Source organism: Typopeltis vanoorti, chromosome 14 (assembly GCF_054136105.1).
Source record: "Typopeltis vanoorti isolate ZY-2024b chromosome 14, IOZ_Tvanoo_1.0, whole genome shotgun sequence".
In the NCBI taxonomy this organism is placed as follows: domain Eukaryota; kingdom Metazoa; phylum Arthropoda; class Arachnida; order Uropygi; family Thelyphonidae; genus Typopeltis; species Typopeltis vanoorti.
The window spans coordinates 99,675,731-99,699,053 of record NC_143562.1 but is presented as its reverse complement, the minus strand read 5'-3'; the positions used below and the strand labels follow the sequence as shown (position 1 = coordinate 99,699,053).

Here is a 23,323-nt window from a genome sequence, read left to right as displayed (position 1 = left end):
CTAATGCCACTTACTTTTGTTCTCATTTTAATTTCTTCAAATTATTTCATTATCATTTTACTGTATATACTGAAAACGTAAAGGGAAAGGGGATACTATACACCCTTGTCTCACTTCTCTTTTGGTATCTATTGTTTCATTATTAATTTCGTTTATAATTTGTGCCTTTTGATTCCAGTATAAATCTATTATTATTATTATTATTATTATTATTATTATTAAAATTATTATTAAGTGAGACCTCCAGGGAGTCCAAAGACTCATCGAGGGAGGGCACCTGCTTTACGGCTCTCTGTCTCCACCAACTAAACTAACCGCAACTACACCAACGCCATCTATCGCCCACCACAACTGATATTTCCAGAGACAATCACAAACATCCTTACCCACGGCGGGATTCGAATCTGCAGCCTTTTGGCTGGAGAGCGGATACGCTAACCATTCAGCCAATCAGGCTGGCTGGTCTTTAGTATCAATTTGAATGTCTTTAGTATCAATTTGAATGTCTTTTAATATTTCTATTAATTTTTCATGGCTTACTGTGTCAAATGCTTTTGAAAGTCTATAATGCATAGATGTATGATATTATTTATTTCTATTGATCTTTCAATAACAGTTTTTAATTCATATATTTCGTTAATTGTACTTTTTCCTGGCATGAATCATTTTGTTGTTCACATATATATGGGATATGATACTTGTTCTGAAATCTTTCATTCCTGCTGCATTATTATTTTTTGGCATCGGAATGCAAATAGATTTTATGAAGTCTTCTAGAGTATACCTATATCATATATTCTGTGTCATTTCTATTAAAAAAATCTGTTCCTTTTCTCCCTATCTCTTTTATTAACGTCAGCTGATAATCCATCACATCCCGTCATTTTACTATTAGGTAGTTCTTTTATTCCGCTTACTATTTCTTTTTTAAGTGTACTTGAATTATTACAATGAATATTGATCGTAGGTTTGCCAGACCTGTGTTCATTATACAGTTCTGTTAGGTATTCCTTTTATCCTTGTATCTTGTATTCTGGATTTATAATAACATTAGTATTCTTATCTTTTAACTATTGGCTTGTTATTTTCTTTTGGTTATTAAGAAATTTTAATTTTGAATATTTTATTTTCTTTGTCTAATTTATCTACTTCTAAGCAATTATTATGATCCATGTATGCTTTTCTTCTCTATATTTATTTTTATTTGTCTGTCTAATCTTTTATAATAACATTCTTCATTTCCACTGGAGTTATTTTTCCAGGTTCTTCTATTCCATAAGTTCTAGTATCTCTTCAGTCATCCATGTTTTTTTTTAAATTTCTTCTTTATTTTTGCAGTACATTTTTCTGCTGCAGTCAATATTGTTTCTTTTATCTTTATCCATTTGTTGGAGGTTTCTTTCTTTTCAATATACTGCGCTATATTATTCTGAAATAAAGTCTTGGTTACTGTTATATACTTTATCTGTATTATTGATTGTTCTAAATCTGTTAATTATCTTCTTTTTTACTATATATATATATATATATATATATATATATATATATATACTAGGGGAGGGGCTCATTCCCCTGGCGCCTACGGTGCGAACCCCCCCGACGAGTTCCGGACTGGTAAGCCGGAGACAAAAACGTTTCAAATTTCGGCTTATCTTTATATATATATATATATATATATATATATATTCAATTCAATTCTCAATTATCAATTTATGCTTTAAACAAAATTCGATACATCCATCACATCATTTCTTATGCTATATCCATATGGGCCTACAACAGAACTTATTCTTTCCCTTCCCATTTTGGCATTCCATTCACTCATAATGTTTAACACCCTGTCTTTCACTCCTACCAATATCTTGAATAGCTTCCTATATTTTCTCATACAATTCTTCAATGTCTTCGTCTTCAGATGTGGCAGGTTCATAAATCTGTATAATCTGTATAATGATGAGAGGTTTGGATTTGGTTTTATCTCTATTAAAATTGATATTATTCTTGCAGATTTCCTATTAACATTAATAACTTAATACGAGAACTTCTTTTCTATAATGAATGCAATTCCCTTTCTAGACTCACTTCCTCCACTTCCCATAACTTTATATTCGTTTCCATTGGAAGAGTGGTTAAAAATTCTATATCTCCTTCCTAGAATGTCTTTGGCAATCCACGTATTTTAATGTCTAATCGGTCCAATTATCTTTACAGAGATGGTTCAACCAACAAAATTAAAAAAGGAGAAATGTCAAAGAGAGGCAAAATCTTAATAACAACAAGCAATTTCTATAAAAAAAAATGTGTTCTACTCCATCCACTTCCTTGTACCACTACAGGCCTGATACTGGATAACACAGAAAGTGTCCAAAGATCATCAGTACAGAAATTGAGAATTCCTTAAGCGAGATGACAAATGGAAAAACTCATGGTGATGACAAGTTAATAAATGTCGAAAACTGTTAAAGTTGGTGTAGTTAAAATTATTACCTATTCTAGTGAAATCTAAAACCAATGTTAATGTTATTACCAGTGAAAATATCACAGATCAGTGTAATAATCAAGGGTAATCCACTCACACAAGAAAAATGGTAAATTTGATATAAACAATCAGTACAGACAATACAGACCAATCAGTCATATTTCCCATAACTGTAAGTTGTTCAGAGTTGTTCAAAACAGAATCTTTACCAACTGGAAACATAATCAGCCATATGAGAAAGCAGGATTTAGGGGAAACCTTTCTACAACAGATCACTTGCATATAATAAATCAAATTATCGTAGAATATAATTAATGTAATAAAAGAGATATACCATAGGTTCATCGCTTTTATCTAATGTGATAAAGCAATAGAAAAGACCCTTTTGATTTACAGGGCGATTGGAATGCCAAAATTGGAAGAGACATCGGCAAGGATTATCTCCCATTTGTCGGACCGTATGGCTATGGGGAGACAAACGAAAGAGGTTTTGAATTGATCAATTTTGCCTCACAAAATGAACTTAACATTACTAACACTCTATTTCCCCATAAACCTTCCAGAAGATGGACATGGACTTCCCTTGATGGTAAAACACACAACCAAATTGACTTTATCCTTGTGAGCACAAGATTTAAAAACTCCATCAACCTCACAAGAACCAGATCATTTCCTGGAGCCGACATTGGTAGCGACCACAATATGGTCATCGCAACTATGAATATGAAAATGAGGGAAAGATTACCTACAAAATCAACTCGTAAAAGATATAATATATAAAAATTAAAAGATCCCCAAATAAATACTATATAAATACAAATTAAAACAAATTTTTGACACAAGCTTCAAGACCATATTGTGGCAGCGACCACAATATGATCATCGCAACTATGAATATGAAAATGAGGGAAAGATTACCTACAAAATCAACTCGTAAAAGATATAATATATAAAAATTAAAAGATCCCCAAATAAATACTATATAAATACAAATTAAAACAAATTTTTGACACAAGCTTCAAGAAACATAATAGTATCGGATCTAAAACCAAATACTTCTCACAAAAGATAACTGAGACAACTGAAGAAATCCATGGATACAAAAGGAAAATAAATAAACGATGGATAACCAACAATATTTTGGACCTATGCGACGAACGAAGATATATGAAATCTCATATTAATAGTGGTGATAATAGAGAACAGTATAAAAGTATTACTAAGATTATTAAAAAAGAAATCAAACATGTTAGAAACTTATGGATATTGGATGAATGCAAAAATATAGAAGAGGACTTAAATAAAAATAATTCTAAAAGTGCTTTTCAAATTATCAATAAGCTAACCAAACCTTTTACCGCAATTAATTGGAGCATAGAAGATGAAGATGGAACTCCTATCACGGATAACCAGAAAATAATTGATACATGGAAATATTACGCAACCAAGCTTTTTCAAAAGGACGCTCAACTGACCAATGATATTTTGGACGGAATTTTGCCAGGAGGTTCGGAGGAAGGAGATTACCCGATATTAAAAGAAGAAGTTATTGCAGCAGTTAGCTCCTCAAAAATTGGAAAATCACCGGGAAATGATGGTGTCACAGCGGAAGTGATACGCGAAGGAGGTGACATCATCATAGACACCTTGATAAATTTATTCCAGGACGTACTGAACACAGAGACTTGGCCTTCTGATTGGCAGACTTCTGTCCTTGTACCTATTATACCTTGTACCTACATTTATTGCTGTTTCCCTAAAAAGGGAAACAGCAATAAATGTGGCAACTATAGAACAGTAAGCCTTATTAGTCATCCAAATGCAAAATCCTGTTAAAAATACTATTGTCAAGAATCGAAAAGAAAATAGAAAGCAGACTATCAGATGAACAAGCAGGTTTCCGGAAGTCCAGAAGTACAATCGACCATATTTTTACAATACACATACTAGGCGAAAAATACATAGAACATAACAAAATAATCTGTCACAACTTCTTAGACCTTCAAAAAGCTTTTGACTCAATATGGCACGAGGCATTATGGAAAATTTTAGAACATTATGGTATTGACAACAAAATCATTAGGATTATTAAATCTCTTTATTCCTCATCTGATATGAGAATTGAAATTAAAAATCACAGCAGTGAACCGTTCCGGGCAGAACGGGGGGTAAGACAGGGATGCATCTTGTCTCCTCTTCTTTTTAATTGTTTTCTGGAATATGTCATAGATGAAGCTCTTTATGAATATGACACTGGAATAGTAGTTGGCGAACTAAGAATAAATAACTTACGTTTCGCTGAGGATATCGATCTTCTGGCAGAAAGTGAAGAAGAATTACAAGAGATAACCAGCCGTGTTTTCGGAACATTAAAAAAATATGGATTATACATAAACTACAAAAAACAAAAACAATGATAACCTCAAAATCAGACATTGAATTCTTAAAGATACAAATTGGCAATAAGCAAATTGAGAATGTAAAGAAGTTCACGTATCTAGGAAGCACGCTGAGTCAAGATGGTCGTTCAAAAACCGACATTAAATACCGAATTGCTAACAACCGTGGCCCTACAGAAGTTAAAACCATTGTGGGGAGATAAAAGAATAGCAATCACAACCAGACTAAGACTAATTGACACCCTGGTGAATTCTGTCCTTTTGTATGGTTATGAGGCCTGGACTTTATTGAAGGAAGATGAGAGGAGACTCCTGTCTTTCGAAATGAAAACTTACAGAAGACTTTTGAGAATTCCCTATACTGCTCACGAAACCAATGAAAATGTCCGAAAACTGATTGACTCAATAGATTGGAGAAAAAGGGAAAATATTCTGACAGTCATCAGAAGAAGACAGGTGAAATGGTTCGGACATGTGGAGAGGGCTAATGGCATTCCAAAGCAAACCCTAGAAGGAATCGTTCCGGGATCAAGGGTTAGGGGGCCGACTCGATTAAATGGACTGATAACATCAAAAAATGGACAAATTCCTCCCTTTCTCAACTGACATCAAGAACAAGAGACCGAGACGACTGGAGGAGGCTAGCAAAGCGTATCACCTACCAGCCATGAATGACCCAACGGTTCATTTAGGACTATGGGAGAAGAAGAAGATAAAGCATTTAACTCCATGGCCTATGCTACTCTGATATTGTAGTGGAATAACGTATAAATATCTTACTGAAATTATTTACAGCAAAGTTGAGCAGCTGTTTAAACAGAACGAACGAGAGAGTATTTTTGAATCAATGAAGGTGTTAAACAGTTACCCAATAGCACTAGACTTTTTACAGCTACTCTTGAACATGTGTTCGGTAAACTTAACTAGACCAACAATGATATGCCTAGTTTAAGAAAGAAATTTGGCAATCTACGATTTGTTGATATATTAGCCAACTTCTCAGAATATCCCTCACCGAACTGATGGCGGTGATAAAACGAACTGAGCAATGAAAGAAAACTGGTAGGACTTGTCATGATCACAAAAACAAAAATCATAACTAATAACTGAAAAAAAAATCCTATTTTGATAGGTCGCATGGACACTAAATACGAGCCACTGAATATTTACCTGGAACAAATAATATCCTTATAGTATGTTCTAAGTATAACTTATATGATACTAACCAGCAACGAACAGAAGTCTTTTAGGAATTACAAAAGCACACACGGTAAAAAAATTCAAACATTAGGTAGGTTACAAAGTTGTTATTGTTATTTATAAAGCCAATCCTTGCTACAGTCTGGATTCTCCGAGAGAGAGAGAAAGAGAGAGAGAGAGAGAGAGAGTATCAGGAAACAACTAGATGAGGATGGCCGTGTGATAGTGAGAAAAAAGTAGAACAATTTGGAAGATATATATATCATATACCATATCATATATTAGAAAATATATAAAATAAATAAGATAATATCATCCTTCTGTATCTCACTACCCAGCAGTGGGATACAGAAATGTGAGATTTATCTGTATGGCATTTTTATTACCTAACACCTGTCCCAGAAATTTCATCCCTGTCCCTTCCATGTTGTCTTTTACTCATCACCCTACTTCCAAAAATCAGTTTCAAGAAAATGAAGTGCTCCCAAGAGATGCCCAATCCATTTTTCTCTTCTATTTTCCACTGTCCTAATGATATTTCTATTCTCTCTTATTCATCGAACTACTTACTCAATGTCAGTTTCCTTGTCCCTTGAATTTTTGCTACTCTTTGCCGAAACACTATAATTCAAATGCTTCCGGTCTTTTGATGTCTTGTTTTGACAAAAACGTCCATGTTTCACTTGTATAAAGTGTAATATATTATATTTGGTGTATTTATCTTGGACAAAATACCCCTCTACATTTATCCTGGAGGAGAATAAATGCCTCGTCACTGTTAAAGCGTCCTCTGCCATTACATTCTACATCTTATACCCTTTTTAGTCTTAAACCTACGTCCACTGTTATCACATTCGCTAGATATTTCAAACTTGGTGTATTCTTTCGCTGTTGAGAGAGATCTTAGCAACGATCGATGGGTCTCTACTCGTACTAGGACTTTGCTTTCACTGGTATTTTACAATCATATTATATTTTTCTAAAAATTCTCTCCATAACCTCCAAACTATTTTGCAGTTCTACTTCCGAATCAGCAATCACTGCAATGTAATCAGAAAATCTAATCTACGACTACATTATAGGTATTTATGAGCATATTATATGTTATTTCCATTTTTTCTAAATTTCATTTATAGATTTTTCAATATATAAGTTATTTTTATTTTTATTTTTAATTATTCGCGTTACAGTCCCTAACGCAAGGGCAATAACTAGTACACATCAACTGCATGCGCGCACACATAGAGTGGGAATACCGTTGATGCATACTTTACAAATATTTGTCGAAGACTAACCAACACCTTCCCTAAGTATCCTGTTCGTCATTCGCTGATGCATCCTCCATACGATCAATGTTCCTTGAAGGTCTCGGAGGGAAAGTATTTTGATGCCTTGGCACTAAGACCTAACACCAGTGCATCCTTACAGGATTTTACACACCACACGCCTCCTTTTGAGATGGTTATAGCAAAAATAGCCGGTAGAGAGTCATACTCTTCTAAACAATGTATTTTATTGTCCAGATTAAAAGCAAAATAAACTATTTTATCTTCATTTGCCCGATCGAGGTCTTTCGATCCACAGCTTCGATATCCAGAACAACATCGCTATATCTTGATGATCACGCTTTTTAATGCCTACCTCAGTCCTGATATTTGGCTCCTTTCTGACTAACCATCCTTTCTGTTCTAGTCGGTTCCTCATGATGGCAATTATTGCATCATCTTTCTTTCCACTCATACTTCATATTTTCGGCGTGTGAATTCTCATCCCTTCAAAGTCTGGCTGGTTGTTCTATAGAACAACCAGCCAGATGATCCGCAAAATACCCCTCTACTGCTGCAGTCACCTCTTGATTCGAAGAAAAACGCTGACAAGCGAGGAAGAGTTTTAGTTTTCGGAAGAGATAGAATAGAAGTCAGAGGGAGCCAAATCTGGGGAATAGGGTGAATGCTCCAACAATTCATAGTGCAGATCCCTTAATTTTTCCCATTGCCAAAACACCTTTGTGGGCAGGTGCATGGTGCATTGTCCTGATGAAAGATGATTTTTTTCTTCTGCAAACCGGGTCTTTTCTCACGAATTATTTCTTCTAGTCTGTTTAAAAGATCGGAATAATATTACCCAGTTATTGTTTTACCCTTTTCAAGATAATTAGTAAAAAATGCCTTTAACATCCCAAAACACCAATGCTATGACCTTTCCTGCTGACGGAACCGACTTTGTCTTCTTTGGGGCTGAATAACTGGCTTTGTGGACTGTTTTGACTGCTGTATGGATTCCGATGTATAATGGTGAATTCAATTGTCATCCATAGTAATAAATCGACGCACAAAATCAGTTTTATTCTTGTTAAAACGCTCCAAGCACTGTTCAGAGATTTTCATGCGAGTGCGTTTTTGATCTGCTGTGAGCTAGCACGGCACCCATCTTGCGCAAAGCTTTTTCATTTGCAATTCTTCATGCAAAATATATCCTACACGTTCTTTTGAAATGCCTATAGTCTTTGCAATTTTACGCACTTTGACTCGCGGTCATCCAGTACCATGTCGTGCACTTGATCAATGATTTCTGGTGTTGTTACACTTTTTGGACGTCCTTCACGTGGATCATCTTCAAGGCTGATACGGCCACGTTTAAACTCGGCAGCCCATTTCTTAATTGTCGAAAACGAAGGAGAAGAGTGCTCATAAACGTTTATGAAATTCGAATGCATTTCTTTTGGCGTTAAACCTTCTTTTAGACAACACTTTTGCTTCAGACAGCTGTATAAAACAAACTACTTGATAGAATATTTGTAATTTCACATGGAGAGAGAGAGAGAGAGAGAGAGAGAGAGAGAGAGAGAGAGAGATACGTTTTCTCTTGCTTAACTTGTCCCAGATATTTTTATCTGAATCCAAACTAGTCTTGACTTGTATTATGCAACAACAGATAAATTATATGATAATTTTTACAATCTATAGCATTCACTTTCTTTGGTAGTGTGATTATTGCACTTTGAAGTTTCTCAATAGTTCCCCCGTTTCTTTAATAAGTTCAAGCAACTCAGATTTTATCATATCACTTATTCCTTTTTCAACTTTGCCTCTTATACCAACCTGTCCTGTGCTTTTCCATTATTAAGCTGAAAAAGCACAGTATGAAACTCTTCTCTTAGCATATCAGATCCTTCGTCTTCGCTTGAACCATGCTTTTTTTTTCAACTGTTACATTCGTATTTAAATCCTGGCCATTGCATAGTTCCCACAACTCTTTCAATCTCTTTTCTGTACCGTTTGGTACCGGGAAAATCTCTTCACTTTACTCTTTTATCAATTGTGTTCTTCTAACATATTGCATTTTCTCTAAAATCTATATGCAATATATTTTTCTCTTTCTTTCATCACATTTACAATCGTGGCATCTTTCATACATCCATTTTCTTCTGTGATTCAAATAATTCTTTTCCTTAATCTTACATACTCCTCTTTACTCTTATTACTTGTCGGTTTTTCCCTTTTATTTCGCTCATCATTGAGATAATGTTAACTGTTATTATCAAAATTTTCTGAATTCTTTCCTTTCCTCCTTAATCCTTCGCCATTTATACTACTTGGAAAGAAGTCAACAGACACTCTCATGGACAAGGGCATCATGCCAAGTAACAAGTGAAGTGTTCGTAGCCGGTATAAATTAGAGGAATACGATGTTCTCAAGTCAGTGCAACACTGTCTGGGTGAAATAACTGCGACAAGAAAACTGACAGAGTTTGAAAGATGCGTTATGATGAGATGCTATGTTGCAGGCCTATCTGTTCGGCAAATTGTTGACAAACTGGATGCCGGGTCAACAATAAGTGATACCATACTGACCTGAAAGCGCAGGTAGTCAACTGCAAGTGCTTCCCACAGTGGACGACAACCACACGTAGGATGATATGAAGGATAATATGTAAAAACCGCCATTCGTCGCTGACACGTTAAATGCAAAGTTCGCGGTATCGACTGGAACACGAATTTGCACAAAAACATTCAGAGTCGAGGTTCACAACATGGGTCTCCATAGTGAAACCGCAATATGCAAGTCCCACATTACTCGAACTAAATGCAATGTCGTCTTCAGTGTGCAAAGAGCGTGTAAAGTGGCACGTGGAAACTTGGAAAGCGTGTTACAGAGTGACGAATCACGGTACACCAACTACAAAGAAGAGACGGGTGTGGGTGTTGCGGATGCTCGGGGAACGTCTCTTGCCAGAGTGCGTAACCCCAACTATGAAATTCAAAGGCGGCGGTGTTTTTTCTTTTTCTTTTTTTTTTCAAATTTTATGTTGAGCCCATAGACGAGAGGTTGGTAGATCAACCTATAATACATTAGAACCGTATGGGTTGGGAAAGAAGGTACTTGTTCACATTAGATTTGAATAACTGTAGATTGTATTCCATAGGGAACACATCAAGTGGAAGGCTGTTCTATAGTATAGCGGTTGCAGGGACAAATGGGGAGAAGAAATTTGTTCTGTGGGTTTCAAGGTGCTATTTCGGATGAACATTCTCCATATATTTGTAGAACACATACATAGTGCAGAGACCGATCGCCTGTGGGAAAGTGGGGGGGGGGGTGAGTTGGTAAGAGATGGGTCATTAATAAGTCTGATTGCTCTCCTCTCTATGGAGTCGAGCCAGATATATATATATATATATATATATATATATAGAATGTTTTTTACCTTGGGTATAATATATGTTAAAGATACGAAGTTATTTTAAATATAAATCTGGTTTTTCACTCCATTTCCCAAGTAAGCAAACAGACAAGTCAGTCAAGTTTGCGCCTGCAAGTATTGCAAGTCTAGCTGACCCTGCTAGTGCAAGTCCAATGCAACTCGTGGTAAAGGTAGAATAAGCTCTGATCACTATTCTTAACCATCCAAATTTTGAAAGGATGAGAATTCATCCCTTCAAAATCTGGCTGGTTCTATTAAAGGTTCTATTCTATTAAATCAAGCAATCACGACTATAATTCTGTTCATTCGAATAATTCTGTTCAGCAGTGTATTTTTATTCCAGTTTAATGCATGCTAAATCAATAATCATTTTAAGAAGCAAATATGAATATCAAAACGAAGTATGAAATAAGCTATTATCTATTTACTTAATACTAATACAGCAATTTATTCTTTGATGCATTCTGTAAAGTGTTTTGTTTTAGTTTAACTTGCTATAAAGTATTATAAATCAATAATCATCTGATGAAACATTAATGAATATCAAAATGAAGTCATATGCAGTACCTATTACCCTATACAAATAAATAATTCAATTTGAGTTCAAATTCAGTTGAAGAAACGAGGAATTTTTAAAGATTTTTTTAATTCATGTGAAGAAGGCCTGCCTCAATCTGTCATTGTGTTTTCTCAGAAGACAATGACAACTAAAGAAACAGCCAGATGCCCCACGCATGTAGCTTCCCCGATACTAATCCAGCTAGCTATAATCACTCTTCCTTAATACCAATATTAGTTTTATTTGTAATATTTTGACGCCTGTCAAATCGGGATAACGTCATAATTTTTATATCCCATTCTCTTCACACTGTCTCTAATCATGATTTCGTCAATGTGAATTTATAGTCAACTCTCTCTCTCGCTAATATTTTTATGCAGTACGCATAAGCAGGCGTTACTGCAATGAATGTTTTTTTGTTTTTTTTTTGATAGAGCGAAGCCTATTTGCTTGATATGTTCTTAATGACTATCAAAAATTTCGGTCAGCGCTCTCGTGTTCTACTTCTTTAATAAAAGTTTCATTGGCAAAGTTAAGCACTTCAGCTTATTTATCAGATTCACAAGTGAACTATTTTAAATGCACTCACGATAGGCATTCATCTTTTGGCCTATCCATTTAACTCCGAGGGTGTAATGAAAGGCTACCAAGAGTATGGTTCTTAAAGACGATTACTTCCCTCTTTTATGCTTGGACAAATAAGACGGACAAATCTATGTTCTGCTCTCTTCCAAGGGGTTCTCGTGCACATGCTCACGTTTATTTTCATTCATCATAAAATAATTGGACAATAAATTCGAACCACTTCAGCGCTGAACTCAAAAGTTATCTTCGAATCTACTGTTACATGAAAGCTTTAGAAAAATGAATTTTTTTAATGAAAAATAAATCCTCTAATAATGTCTTTTCATGTCACAAAGGGAATAAGCGATATCTAAAATAAGCGATATCGAAGGGGGGCTGCCTTCTAATTTTAAAAAATTAGAAGGCAGCGCCCCCCCCCTCTCTTAACTGAATGAAACTACCTTACATTTTTATGTAATCACAAAGAAAAAAAATTGTTCAAACATCGGACAGATATGTTTGCATTTAGTGAATAAGCAGCAGGTTTCATGTAGTTCAGTAAACAATTCAGTTAATACTGTAGTATATTAATGATTATCGTGAGATGTTCGCGTAATAAATAGTCGTGTTTATCCTTGATTAAGCTGTTTTACTCATTAATATTATAAGATATTAGCAAGTAAAAGAAGTTTATGTTATGACTTTGGTCATGCTCTACGTTTGTAACAGAATTTGTTTCAGGTGTTTTCTTCAATCAAAGCTCAATAATCAGAGGGGGAAAAGTACTGATAAGTCACAGTTTAATATTAAGACAACTAAAGTCCCAAGACAAGGGGATTATGTCGAATAATTCGCGTATTCTTCCATATTTGTTTCGTTTTTTTCGAAAGGGAGAGGTTAACAATTTGTTAAATTGTTAACAAAACAAGTTAACAATTGAAGGCGATTTCGCTGGTTTCATGTTTTATTACACGTACACGTACGTTAGCAAAGAATAAGAAAGAAGAAAAATTTAAAAACACTTTAATGAATATTATGATGTCTTAAATAACAGTTTCATACATCTAAGAGAAAACTAATTAAAATTTATTACTCCTCCTTTTTATTTCGCTCAATATTTCACCAGCTTCATTCAGGGAGAAGGCAGAGGAACTGGTAACAACATTTAAATTCTGAATACAAGAATGAGTCGCACAGCAAGCGTATAATATCAAGAGCCTTGATCGCAGCTGTGCAGTAGGAGGAAACACTATTAGAGTTCAGAGACGTGGGTATAGATGTATAATAATTAATTAATTAAAAAACGATAAATAATTAACAACAATCACTTCCCTAAATTTAGAGACAAGCATACAATCTGTTCGATTAAAATTCGGACGGTGAGGTAGGTCTTCACACGATTCAAAATAAATAAACAAATAAATATAATAAAATAGACTATCACATTTTAACCTACTGTAGTGTAGCATCTTGGTATGGTTCCAGTAAACTATGTCTAGTGTCGATGGCATGGGAAGCAAGGCATAAACCTTCAGATTCAAAAAATCTTATATAATCTTGATGTTCTTGGATTCTAATAGTAGCAGAACGGCCAGTGTATCCAAAGTGGCAAAGATGTTAAGAACAGGTTATTATTTCGTAAACACCAGGCAAGGATAGAGATGATAATATATCTTTGATAGGTGATAATAAAGACAACAACTTCAGGGCTAGTTTGAAGGCGGTATACAAATTATATCTGCGAAGAGTCCTTGCTATTTGTTCAGATGTCCTTTTAAGGTAGGGAATGCTGATCCTTTTAACATCAGATTGCAATCTGAAAGAGGGATGATAATTACAAATATTTTCTATATCAACGTCTCACTGTAGTCATTAAGCAATAGAATAAGTTTTATTTTATTTTATTTAATTCTTCAAATAGAAGAGACTCAGAAGAACAAATTGCGCGTGCTCGGTGTGCAAGGTTTTTGAGAACCCCTATTTTTTGTGAAGAATGATGATGTGAAGATGTGTGGCTATATCTGCCTGTAAAGGATGGCTTCCTGTAAACAAAAAAAAAATTAATATTATCAGCAGAGTTACGATCTATTAAAGTATCCAAAAAAGGGCAGACTGTTGTTAGATTCGCGTTCAATAGTGAACTTCATGCGAGTATATAAGAAGTTAATCTTATCCAGAAATCGAAGTAGTTATGTTTCAGGGTGAGACCAGATTGCAAAAACGTAATCCACAAAACATATCCAAAAGCAAGGTCGAGGAGAAATGGTGTTCGAAATCAGATCCTCTCTAAATGATCCATAAAATAATCAGACGAAACAGGTGATATAGGACTACCCATCGCAGAACCCTTGATCTGCTGAAATAATTTATTATGTCAAGTAAAAAGTGAATAAAATAGATAAATTGGTGAATAAAAAAGAGTAAACATGTTTGTGCACTCTCTCGTTAAGCTACCTGGTTTAAAATTAGGGTTTCAGCGTTTTAAATAAAAACCCACTTGCTTTTAAGTCATTTTGTAAATAAAACTGACTCACTAGCTCTTTAAGACTGTGATCTTTGTAAAGATTTATACTAAATATACAAACGATTCTGTGTGTTTTTAATAGGTGATTGTCTATAGTCATGATAATTAGGACTGTCACTGGGATGATGCCTGTTGTCTTGATTTATACAGTGTCGTTACAGGTAGGAGTTTATTTTCTCAGAATTTACTAATATCCCAAGTAGAAAATTAGTAATGTTAAATATATAAAGTGAAAGATTTTCTTTTGAAGCTCTTTAGATACAACAGGAAGCAGCGATCGCAAAAATGTAAGTCAGTTTATTTTACTCGCAGAGTAGAGTAAACCAATCTCGTTACAACTGGGTTTCATTCTTATGAAATATGACGACTTAAAAGGATTTGTGCTTAATTCTAAGATCTATTTCAAGCCGAAACACTATTTTGTCTTTGACTGGAATAGAACTGTGCTTCTATTCTTGACTATGGCATCGCTACGAAGGGGACGACAACTAGAGAACGTGGTACAAGATGAAAAAAAAGGGGGTTTTTGGTGACAACAATCAGTGAAACAAAACTTCATATAAAAGCGAATGTTTATTTGATTTTTATTCAGAAACATTATAATAGTTACTATTACAATTCGATATGTACACAGAATTCTCGTACAATAGGTAACTGTAGCAAGGCTGAAATGTTCATATACTGAAATGTTTAGACCCACGCACGCAAGGTTGCAGGTTGCAAATCCTATAACACATTAACCATGTTTCTGAGCAAGAAAGTAAGAAAACAAAAAGAATCGGTTGACACATTTCTTGAACAGCTGAAAGTATAACGGGAGAGCTGTTTCAAAGAACACAGGCGTGAAAGAAGAGGGAAAGAAATTAGTTCAGTTAGGTTAACTGGCAGTTGATCGTATTATTACAATCAACCATTATTCTTCCAAGTGGAAGAATGATGGTTGCCAGGTCAGCAGAACAAACAGAAGTGCCCCAGGCGCGAAGTGATCGGTACCATTCATTAAATGACTGTCTATCTTCATAGATAATTCTTGTAAATTAAGGACACCAAATCCTAAATATTCAGGATCTGTAAACTTAAGTGATTCAGCATGATTGTGAAGAACCCCAATATTTGTTTTAATGTGTTAAATGGCATATATATAACTATTTTATAACTATTTATTATTTGCTGGAAATTATTTCTTCCTCGAAATATTGTCTTCAGTAATTTAAAAAATATACACTGCGACTTTCATTTGAAGTTTGAACAAATATGCGAAGGCATGTTTACAGCTTCTCTTTAACAAAGATTACTACGTGCAAGGCAGGCAAACACTTGTTTGTTTGTTTTTCTGAAAACAAGCAAAGGCTGCTACAGCATTGTGAAATAATTAGTATTATTTCACGATTATTAATAGTCTAACCATGATAATTTTTCACATCAGCTTTTCTGGACCACTTACTTTTCATATACGAGAAAATCTAAGACGTCTAATATGAAGGGAAGAAACTGAAGATTGGAGGCATAACGAATAATTTTTAGTTTTTAGTTTCAAACGATTTTGATATTAGCTTTAAAACTTTTAACTTGTTCCATTGATCTCTTTAATCTTCGGAAACAGAACTTATTTTGTGCATAGTTGATTTCTTTTTTTATATATTTTTTGCTAATCATTAATGTAATTGCTATAACATCAGTACCTACTATTACTACTACTAGCTTTATTTTAATCAAATTCTCCACAATGAAAAGTATATTTTATTATGTTATACAGATATTAGGTGTGCAAAGTAACTTGCCGTCGTATTTACCAACACAATCCTTGTACCGTCCAAGGAGCGTGTATATGAACTGGTCCCAATGGACTGCTTGGTCGCAATGCAGCCGCACTTGTGGAGGAGGGGTAACCATGCGCACACGAATATGCAGGACAAGGTAGGAATTATGTTTACCCTTTCTTAAATAATTTAATTTCTTCCCATGAAATCTATTTCTCTTCTGACTTTCACTCTAACAAGAAAATGTGTATTAATTAGTCGTCTCTCCAACATAAACTTAGCAGAAGCTAAGCTTCTTTATGATGTAATATACTCGTAGCTGGAAAAATCAGAATTATTTAGGTTATTATGAACTAAGGCTATTATGAACTATGAGACTGGTATGTCCGTTTTAGAGGTAAAAAACATGAGTTTCATGGAGGAAAATCATTTCATTTCCGTATGAAACAAGCTAACCAACTAACGTAATGAAACAAGCTAAAGCCCATATAAATGTTCCGAGCATCTTGATGGGTTCGAACCCAAGTCTTTCCAACCGCAGATTTCAATTATTTTGCAACCAACTAATATATTTAGTTGAGCCTGTGCAGCTCAGTGGATGTGGCGTTTGCACACCATTTCGAATCTAGTCGGTAACTAGAGGAAATTTTTCTAAGCCTTTTTTCGACCGGTTCCAGAGTTAGTCGATCTCTGGCATGGGCAAGCGGGTTTTTTCTGCCTTTCTTTTCGTCCGTAAACTCAAGAAAATCGACCACAGAACCCACATTAGTTCAGATATTAAATATATTGTGCTAGGGTTAGGGACCACGAAATGGCGGCACTTGTTGAGCCGTCTCTCTTCATAACATGAGGCTTAATTAATGATAGCCTTGGGCCAACTATCTCTGACTGGATAACAGTGAAGATTGAACTGCCCACTCAGCTTCCAAAAGTTAGATAGGGCTAAAACGGCCTCGCCTACTCCCTATACGGGAATGAAAAGGCGTTAGCTGATTTTTTTAAGATAGATAGATAGATAGATAGCCGAATTGACGAAAAAGAAACTAAAAAAATTACAAAGTATCGCGACTTGCAAGTCGAAATTGAACGAATTTGGCAAAAGAAAACGAAAGTTGTTCCCATAATAATAGCTGCTTTAAGTGCCATCTCCAAAACACTGAAAAAACATTTAGAAGCGCTAAAGTTAGATGGATTAAAACCGGACAGTTTCAAAAGGCTGATTTGTACGGCATAGTATCCATATTCAGAAAGTATTTCCACAATTCATAGGCTCTTGGGTAGGGCTCGAATTATTGGAACAAAACCAGCCTTTTACTTAAGGCTGAGGAAGGAAATCAAGCTTCGATGAATATTTTATATACCGGGTGATTATAAAATAACGTCGAGTGTTCAGAGCCCTCTAGCGAGTAATGTATTGGATGAAACACACCAATATTCGGTAGACGTACACAGTGGAACATGGGGATTCGCTTTAACGGAAAAAATAGTACTAAAGTCGCCAACAGGGGAAATTTTGGCGCTGCCAAATTAATTTTAGTAGGTGTGACTAATGAATGACTAAATGGCAAATGAGAGACAGCGCACATCAATTTCATGACGTTTATTGTTAATTACAAAGGAGGTTCAATATGACCACCATTCTGATGTTCCAGGAACTGCATACGGTGCATTTTCCACAGTGGCTCGCAACATATCGGAATTGATTTGTCTCACGTGTAACGTTATTCTATCTTTCAAAGTTGGAATATCGGGTACATGTCCTTGATACACAATGCTTTTAAGAAATCCCCACAGCCAAAAGTCACAAGGATTGAGATCAGGCGATCTCGGTGTCCATGGCGTGGGAAATGCACGACTAATGATTCTTCTGTCAAAGAAATGTTGTCGCAAAACACGCTGTACCTGAAGTCCGATGTGGGGTGGTGCACCATCCTGCATGAAGATGGTCGAATCGAGACATCCTCTTTTCTGCAGTTGTGGAACCACAAAGTTCTGTAGCATATTAGCATACCTGTTAGCATTGACAGAACAGGTCACTGGTCCATTTTGGCGATTTTCTTCATAAAAGTATGAACCAATGATAAAAGATGCCGTAAATCCGCACCACACTGTGACTTTGGGCGAGTGGATAGGCATCTGCAGACACACGTGCGGATTAGTTGCAATCCAAATGCGACAGTTGCGTGTGTTAATATCGCCGTTCAAATAAAAGTGCGCTTCGTCACTCCATAAAATCTGCCACGGCCATGCATCATCCACTTCCATGCGTGCTAAGAATCTCAAAGATAAGTCGATTCGTGTGGTCGCATCACCAGGGCGCAATTCTTGAACATGACTGATTTTATAGGGGTAAAACTTCAACATCTGATGTAGAATTTTCCACACCGTTGTGTATGCGATATCCGTTTGCCGGGATATTGCTCGTGCACTGCTGGTACCCTGTCCGCGCAGTTAGCCTAGTGGCTTTGCGCTTCGCAACCATATGACTGGGGAAGGAGTGTCCTAGGTTCGATTCCCGTCGACGACATGAGGAGCTGAAGGATCTTCCTCAGCCATAGCCAAGTTAGCCGGTCTTGGGCGTGGACAGCAGGGTTTTTCTCCCCAGTTTATCTGGGGTTTTTCATCTCGCAAGCAGGCAAATCGGCCCCGTGAACACACAGGGATACAACCAGGAATACCTCGAGGCATAGGGGTGACCATTCTAATCCTCGTATTTCGGTTACGAAATCCAAGCATGCTTGGAAGGTTGTGGGCCTTAAAGGCCTGTTAAAGCCATTGAGATAGATAGACTGCTGGTACTCTGCACATTCGTCATCTCCTGTTTCACAATAGCAGTTGCAACTTGTTCAACTTGTTGGTGATTGATTGGTTTGCATCCCCTGCCTACCTGCACTGCTAGAGTTCCAGTAGTTTCAAATCGCCGAATCAGTTTTCGTAAGTTTGTTACGCTAATCGGTCCTTTTCGTAAATTTTTCATACCCCGAAAATCACGAAGACAAGCACTGGCATTATTGTTCCGCTGATAATCGAGTTTGACTAACAAAGCACGCTCACGTAAGGTAAGAGGAACCGAAAAGCAGTTCGTCTACGAATGATAGGAAATCTCACAGGCTTTCCTTTTATTGCATGATCGCTCACAAGAAACGCGATAATGCAAATTAATGCATTTTATTCGGTAAACAGCGCCAAAATTTCCCCTGTTGGCGACTTTTGGTATTTTTTTTTCGTTAAATCGAAACCCCAAGTTCCACTGTGTACGTCTACCGAATATTGGTGTTTTCGTCCAATACATTACTCGCTAGAGGGCTCTGAACACTTGACGTTATTTTATAATCACCCGGTATATATATATTTTTCCCCTAAAATAGATATATTCCTAAAATGGATGCATGCACGCTCACTTTGTGTGTGTGTTAGCAGCTAAAGATAATATATTATTCTGTCATTTGCATTTGCTTTCTCTACCGATTATTGCTCATTTTGCGGATGAACATCCTTTAATTACCGTGGAGAGAAAATAGTCCGTATAAACTTTCCACCCCTTATAAATCAGATTAGAACCCAGGTCTTTTCAACCGAAGACAAATGTCGCGTGATCTTTGCGATCTTTGAGATAATTGCGTCACTCTGACATTACTATGGAGAGCTCGATTTCAAACGATTAGGCTCAACTAAATGGCAACTCTTTTTTTTTTATTACGACTCTTCAAAGAATTTATATTTAAATTTAGTCGATTTCCTTTGAAAAAAAAAAATTTCTTTTCTAGATTAGGTAGCGTGACAAGCGGAGCGCCCCAGAAATGTTTTGGAGATACAACAGAATATCGGATTTGCCAATCAGAGGCAAGTTAAAAAAATGTATTTTTTTGTTTAAATTTTAACTCATCTTTCTTAAGAAATTAACACTTCTTTAAAGTGGTGTCTGTTCATAACTTATGATAAATGTAATAAGATAACTAGAGATAAGCTTTATTCAGTTCTTCTTTATCTTTCTTTATCTAAGTTATGCTAGGGAAAGCATCTAATAGTGTCATGTGTTGAATTTTGTTGGATTGGGATCAAAGGAAGAAGCAACTAAGGTAATGAGGTCACTAGACATTTAATCCTTAAACAGAGATCACACTTCGTGTGATCTCTGTTTAAGGATTAAATAGCTAAGTTTCCAGGAGGATTGTTTCACGGGCTAATTCATCTGTCCTAAAAAAATGCTACAGAAGCAGAACATTCTGCATACACTTTGGTTTTTTCAGATTAGATTGTTAACGTGTTTTAGAACTGATGATATTTTTTTCATGTCTATATAAATGCCACTTTCAATTATACTGTTTGAGAATTGTGGCTATTTTGTTTGTGCGGTTTTTAATGTACGGCAGAATGATGCCACCTATTGTAGTTATTATTTTCTTGACTGTTACATGTCTCACTAAAATAATTTTTGTAAGATTTCATTAACTATTTTAATTGTTGTTGTTGTTGTTGTTGTCTATTGTAGCCATTTTAGGAGGATACCGCTTATAAATCAATTCTTGTTTTTCTTTGTTTTCATCACTTATTATGACACCTTTCCTGTCTTTAAAGGCTTGATCAGAATGATGGAGAGAGAGAAGTCGCTAATTTGTATTATATTTTTAAAGTATATCGAAAAAGTTTACTCTATTTTGGTTGGAGACCGAAATTACATTTAAAAAAGGAAGTAACCTGTTTCCTTCGATTTCAGTGAGAAACTCATTTGGGGTATTGAATCTGTTCAGTTGTGTACTAAAGTTCATCAGTTATGCTTTAGTTCTTGACTATATGAAGAAAATGCCATCAGCATAACGTAACCATATTTCTGCTTGCGTGTGGGGGGGGGGGGGTGCAGCAGCTGTCAGTCGCTCTCATTTCAAATGACTCCTTGTATAAGTTTGCATACTGTGGTAAAATTGGTGAGCCCGTGGTTAAACACCTGCTTTCTACTCATAGTAAATGTTTTCAAATTCAAGAAAATTCTGTTCAAGCAATATTTGAAAAGACTGGGCATGTTGATAAATAGTATAAACTTGCTAGTAATCTATAGATTCTTATGATGATGATGATGATGATAATGATGACTTAAACTTTATTAGTGAAATATTTTGTTCTTAATGTACGGATTTGTTTTACCAACATGTGGAATTAACAGTCTAAATAAAGAGCAAGGTCTTAAGTCGCAGAGTGTCGAGTATCTTCTATTAGTCTTAAAGGAATGCCCAGTATGTGAACTTCTCCATAAATCCACAGAACTACCTAAACGATGTTTGGAGATTAGCTGATCTTACTATCTTTAGGTGAGGTGTATAAGTTTTGAATTAAACTATTGACTTTATTGTGTGATGACCATGTGGAGTCCTCTTCTAACTGATTACCTACCTCCAATACCTACGGTCATTATGTCTATCATACTTAACAGCTAATTTACTAGACCAAAACAATACTGCAAAGTCAAATATAAACCACTGCTAGCTGAAATATTTAAGAGGCATTTAAGAAGGATAACTCAGAGATCCCACCGAGTTACAGAAAATTCCAAGACAGCGCATTATTTCACAAGTAGTGATGGCTGTTGTGCATATCTCTAAAATTATTGAATGTCCATCTGAATCCGGTCTGTCAGACTATAGTCCTAAAATACCTGACTGTTCACTACTACTACATTTAGATTAGCGACGTTATCTTTGAATCTGTGAATGATTTTTTGATATGCAAGATGCTAGCTTCTTTTCGAATGGGATCAGAGAACCGCAGCATCCCTGAAAGAAGTGCGTGTCGACTAGCAAGGTTGAAAAATAACGGCTAATTATTTAGTTCAGTGTAATGTTATAATTAGGGTGTAAACTTTTCCTTCAGTCTCGAAGGAGGAACGTTGTAGATATTTGGAATTAATAAGGTTTGGAGGAGGACTTTGTTAATATATGCAAATGATAAGGGTCATCAATCCCGCAGAAAAAGCAGGTTGTTCAGTTTATAGTACATTAGTAGTAAAGATAGATGAACACAGTTAATATGTGCAAAAAAATAATGAATCTCAGACAAGAAAATTTGTTAAATTTAAAGAACATGAGTCCTAAGGGTGGATGGGAAGAAGATTAAGGAGAAGGAAGAAACTTGTTGTGATTGCATTTTAGTAACCACAGCTTATACTATACGGAATCATAAGAGCGGAGGCTTTTCCAAAGGAGAGCGACAGAGAAAATGAACCGAAGAAAAATTTGAGAAACATTTTAGCTGAAGAAAAATTTGTTATGTGACGTCAGAGTTGAACTGTGCAATATTATTAAGTAATAGCTATATGTGTTTTAACGGATTTAAAGGAGATTGAGAGAATTACAGATGCTAATTCTGATTATTAGTGGAAAACAGAAAAATAGAAAATAGAAACTGAAAAGAGAAAAATGCAAATGGCAGCATTTTCATCTATATGAAAGGAAAGTGCGGTGAGCATTCTTTCTATATCACAATCTGTCCCATGAAAGGTTGTAAACTAATTGTACATTAAAGCTAAGGGTTAAATAATTCAGAAACCACGCTCTAGAGGTCAATAATGGTATTCAAGCCACTTCAGGTTTCCAGTAATTGAGGTGGTGATATCATACCAAGCAATTAAAATCATATACCACGTAAAATAATTAGTACTCGTAGACACAAACCGGTCAGCTAATCGCAGTCTCTTTAGATTCTTAGAGCTCTTAAGTTCACAGTTACTGACTAGAACTCTTCCCTGATGAGAAATTTATAGTATTCTGCTGAATAAGTTCCTGTGTGAGAAATTGGAAAAAGGTTTCATAAATCAGGCACTGAGAAATTGGCACAACTTCTTCTGCTTATTCTATACTTGGTATTTTCTTAAGAGGTGCACTATCAGAAAGATCAGTTTTCAACTAGGACCAGCAGTCTTAAAATGGTGACAACCTGGAGTTACTTTATTCAAGGTATGGAAACTACGTTACAGGGAGGGAGGGAAGGAGAGAGAGAGAGAGAGAGAGAGACCAGTATTGTGACGAGAGACGGAAACAATACAAGAATTCCGTTATAAAGGGGCCATAAGTACTCAGCCATGAACATGAATAATAACGAAGTGGTCCAGCTGTTATCTACTACGATCAATAACATAAATT

General features: G+C 35.6%; 1 protein-coding gene across 2 annotated transcripts in view; it reads left to right on the top strand.

The window, feature by feature from the left end:
* Positions 1-23,323, top strand: part of LOC150099803 (uncharacterized) — a 159,779-nt gene that overhangs the window by 54,217 nt on the left and 82,239 nt on the right. For both annotated transcript variants that reach the window (XM_090403391.1, XM_090403390.1), the window contains exons 4-6: positions 14,513-14,591; positions 16,187-16,347; positions 19,958-20,033. In XM_090403391.1, coding sequence (XP_090259517.1) covers positions 14,529-14,591; positions 16,187-16,347; positions 19,958-20,033 — 300 coding nt within the window. In that variant the 5' untranslated portion in view covers positions 14,513-14,528. The remainder of the gene's footprint in view (positions 1-14,512; positions 14,592-16,186; positions 16,348-19,957; positions 20,034-23,323) is intronic.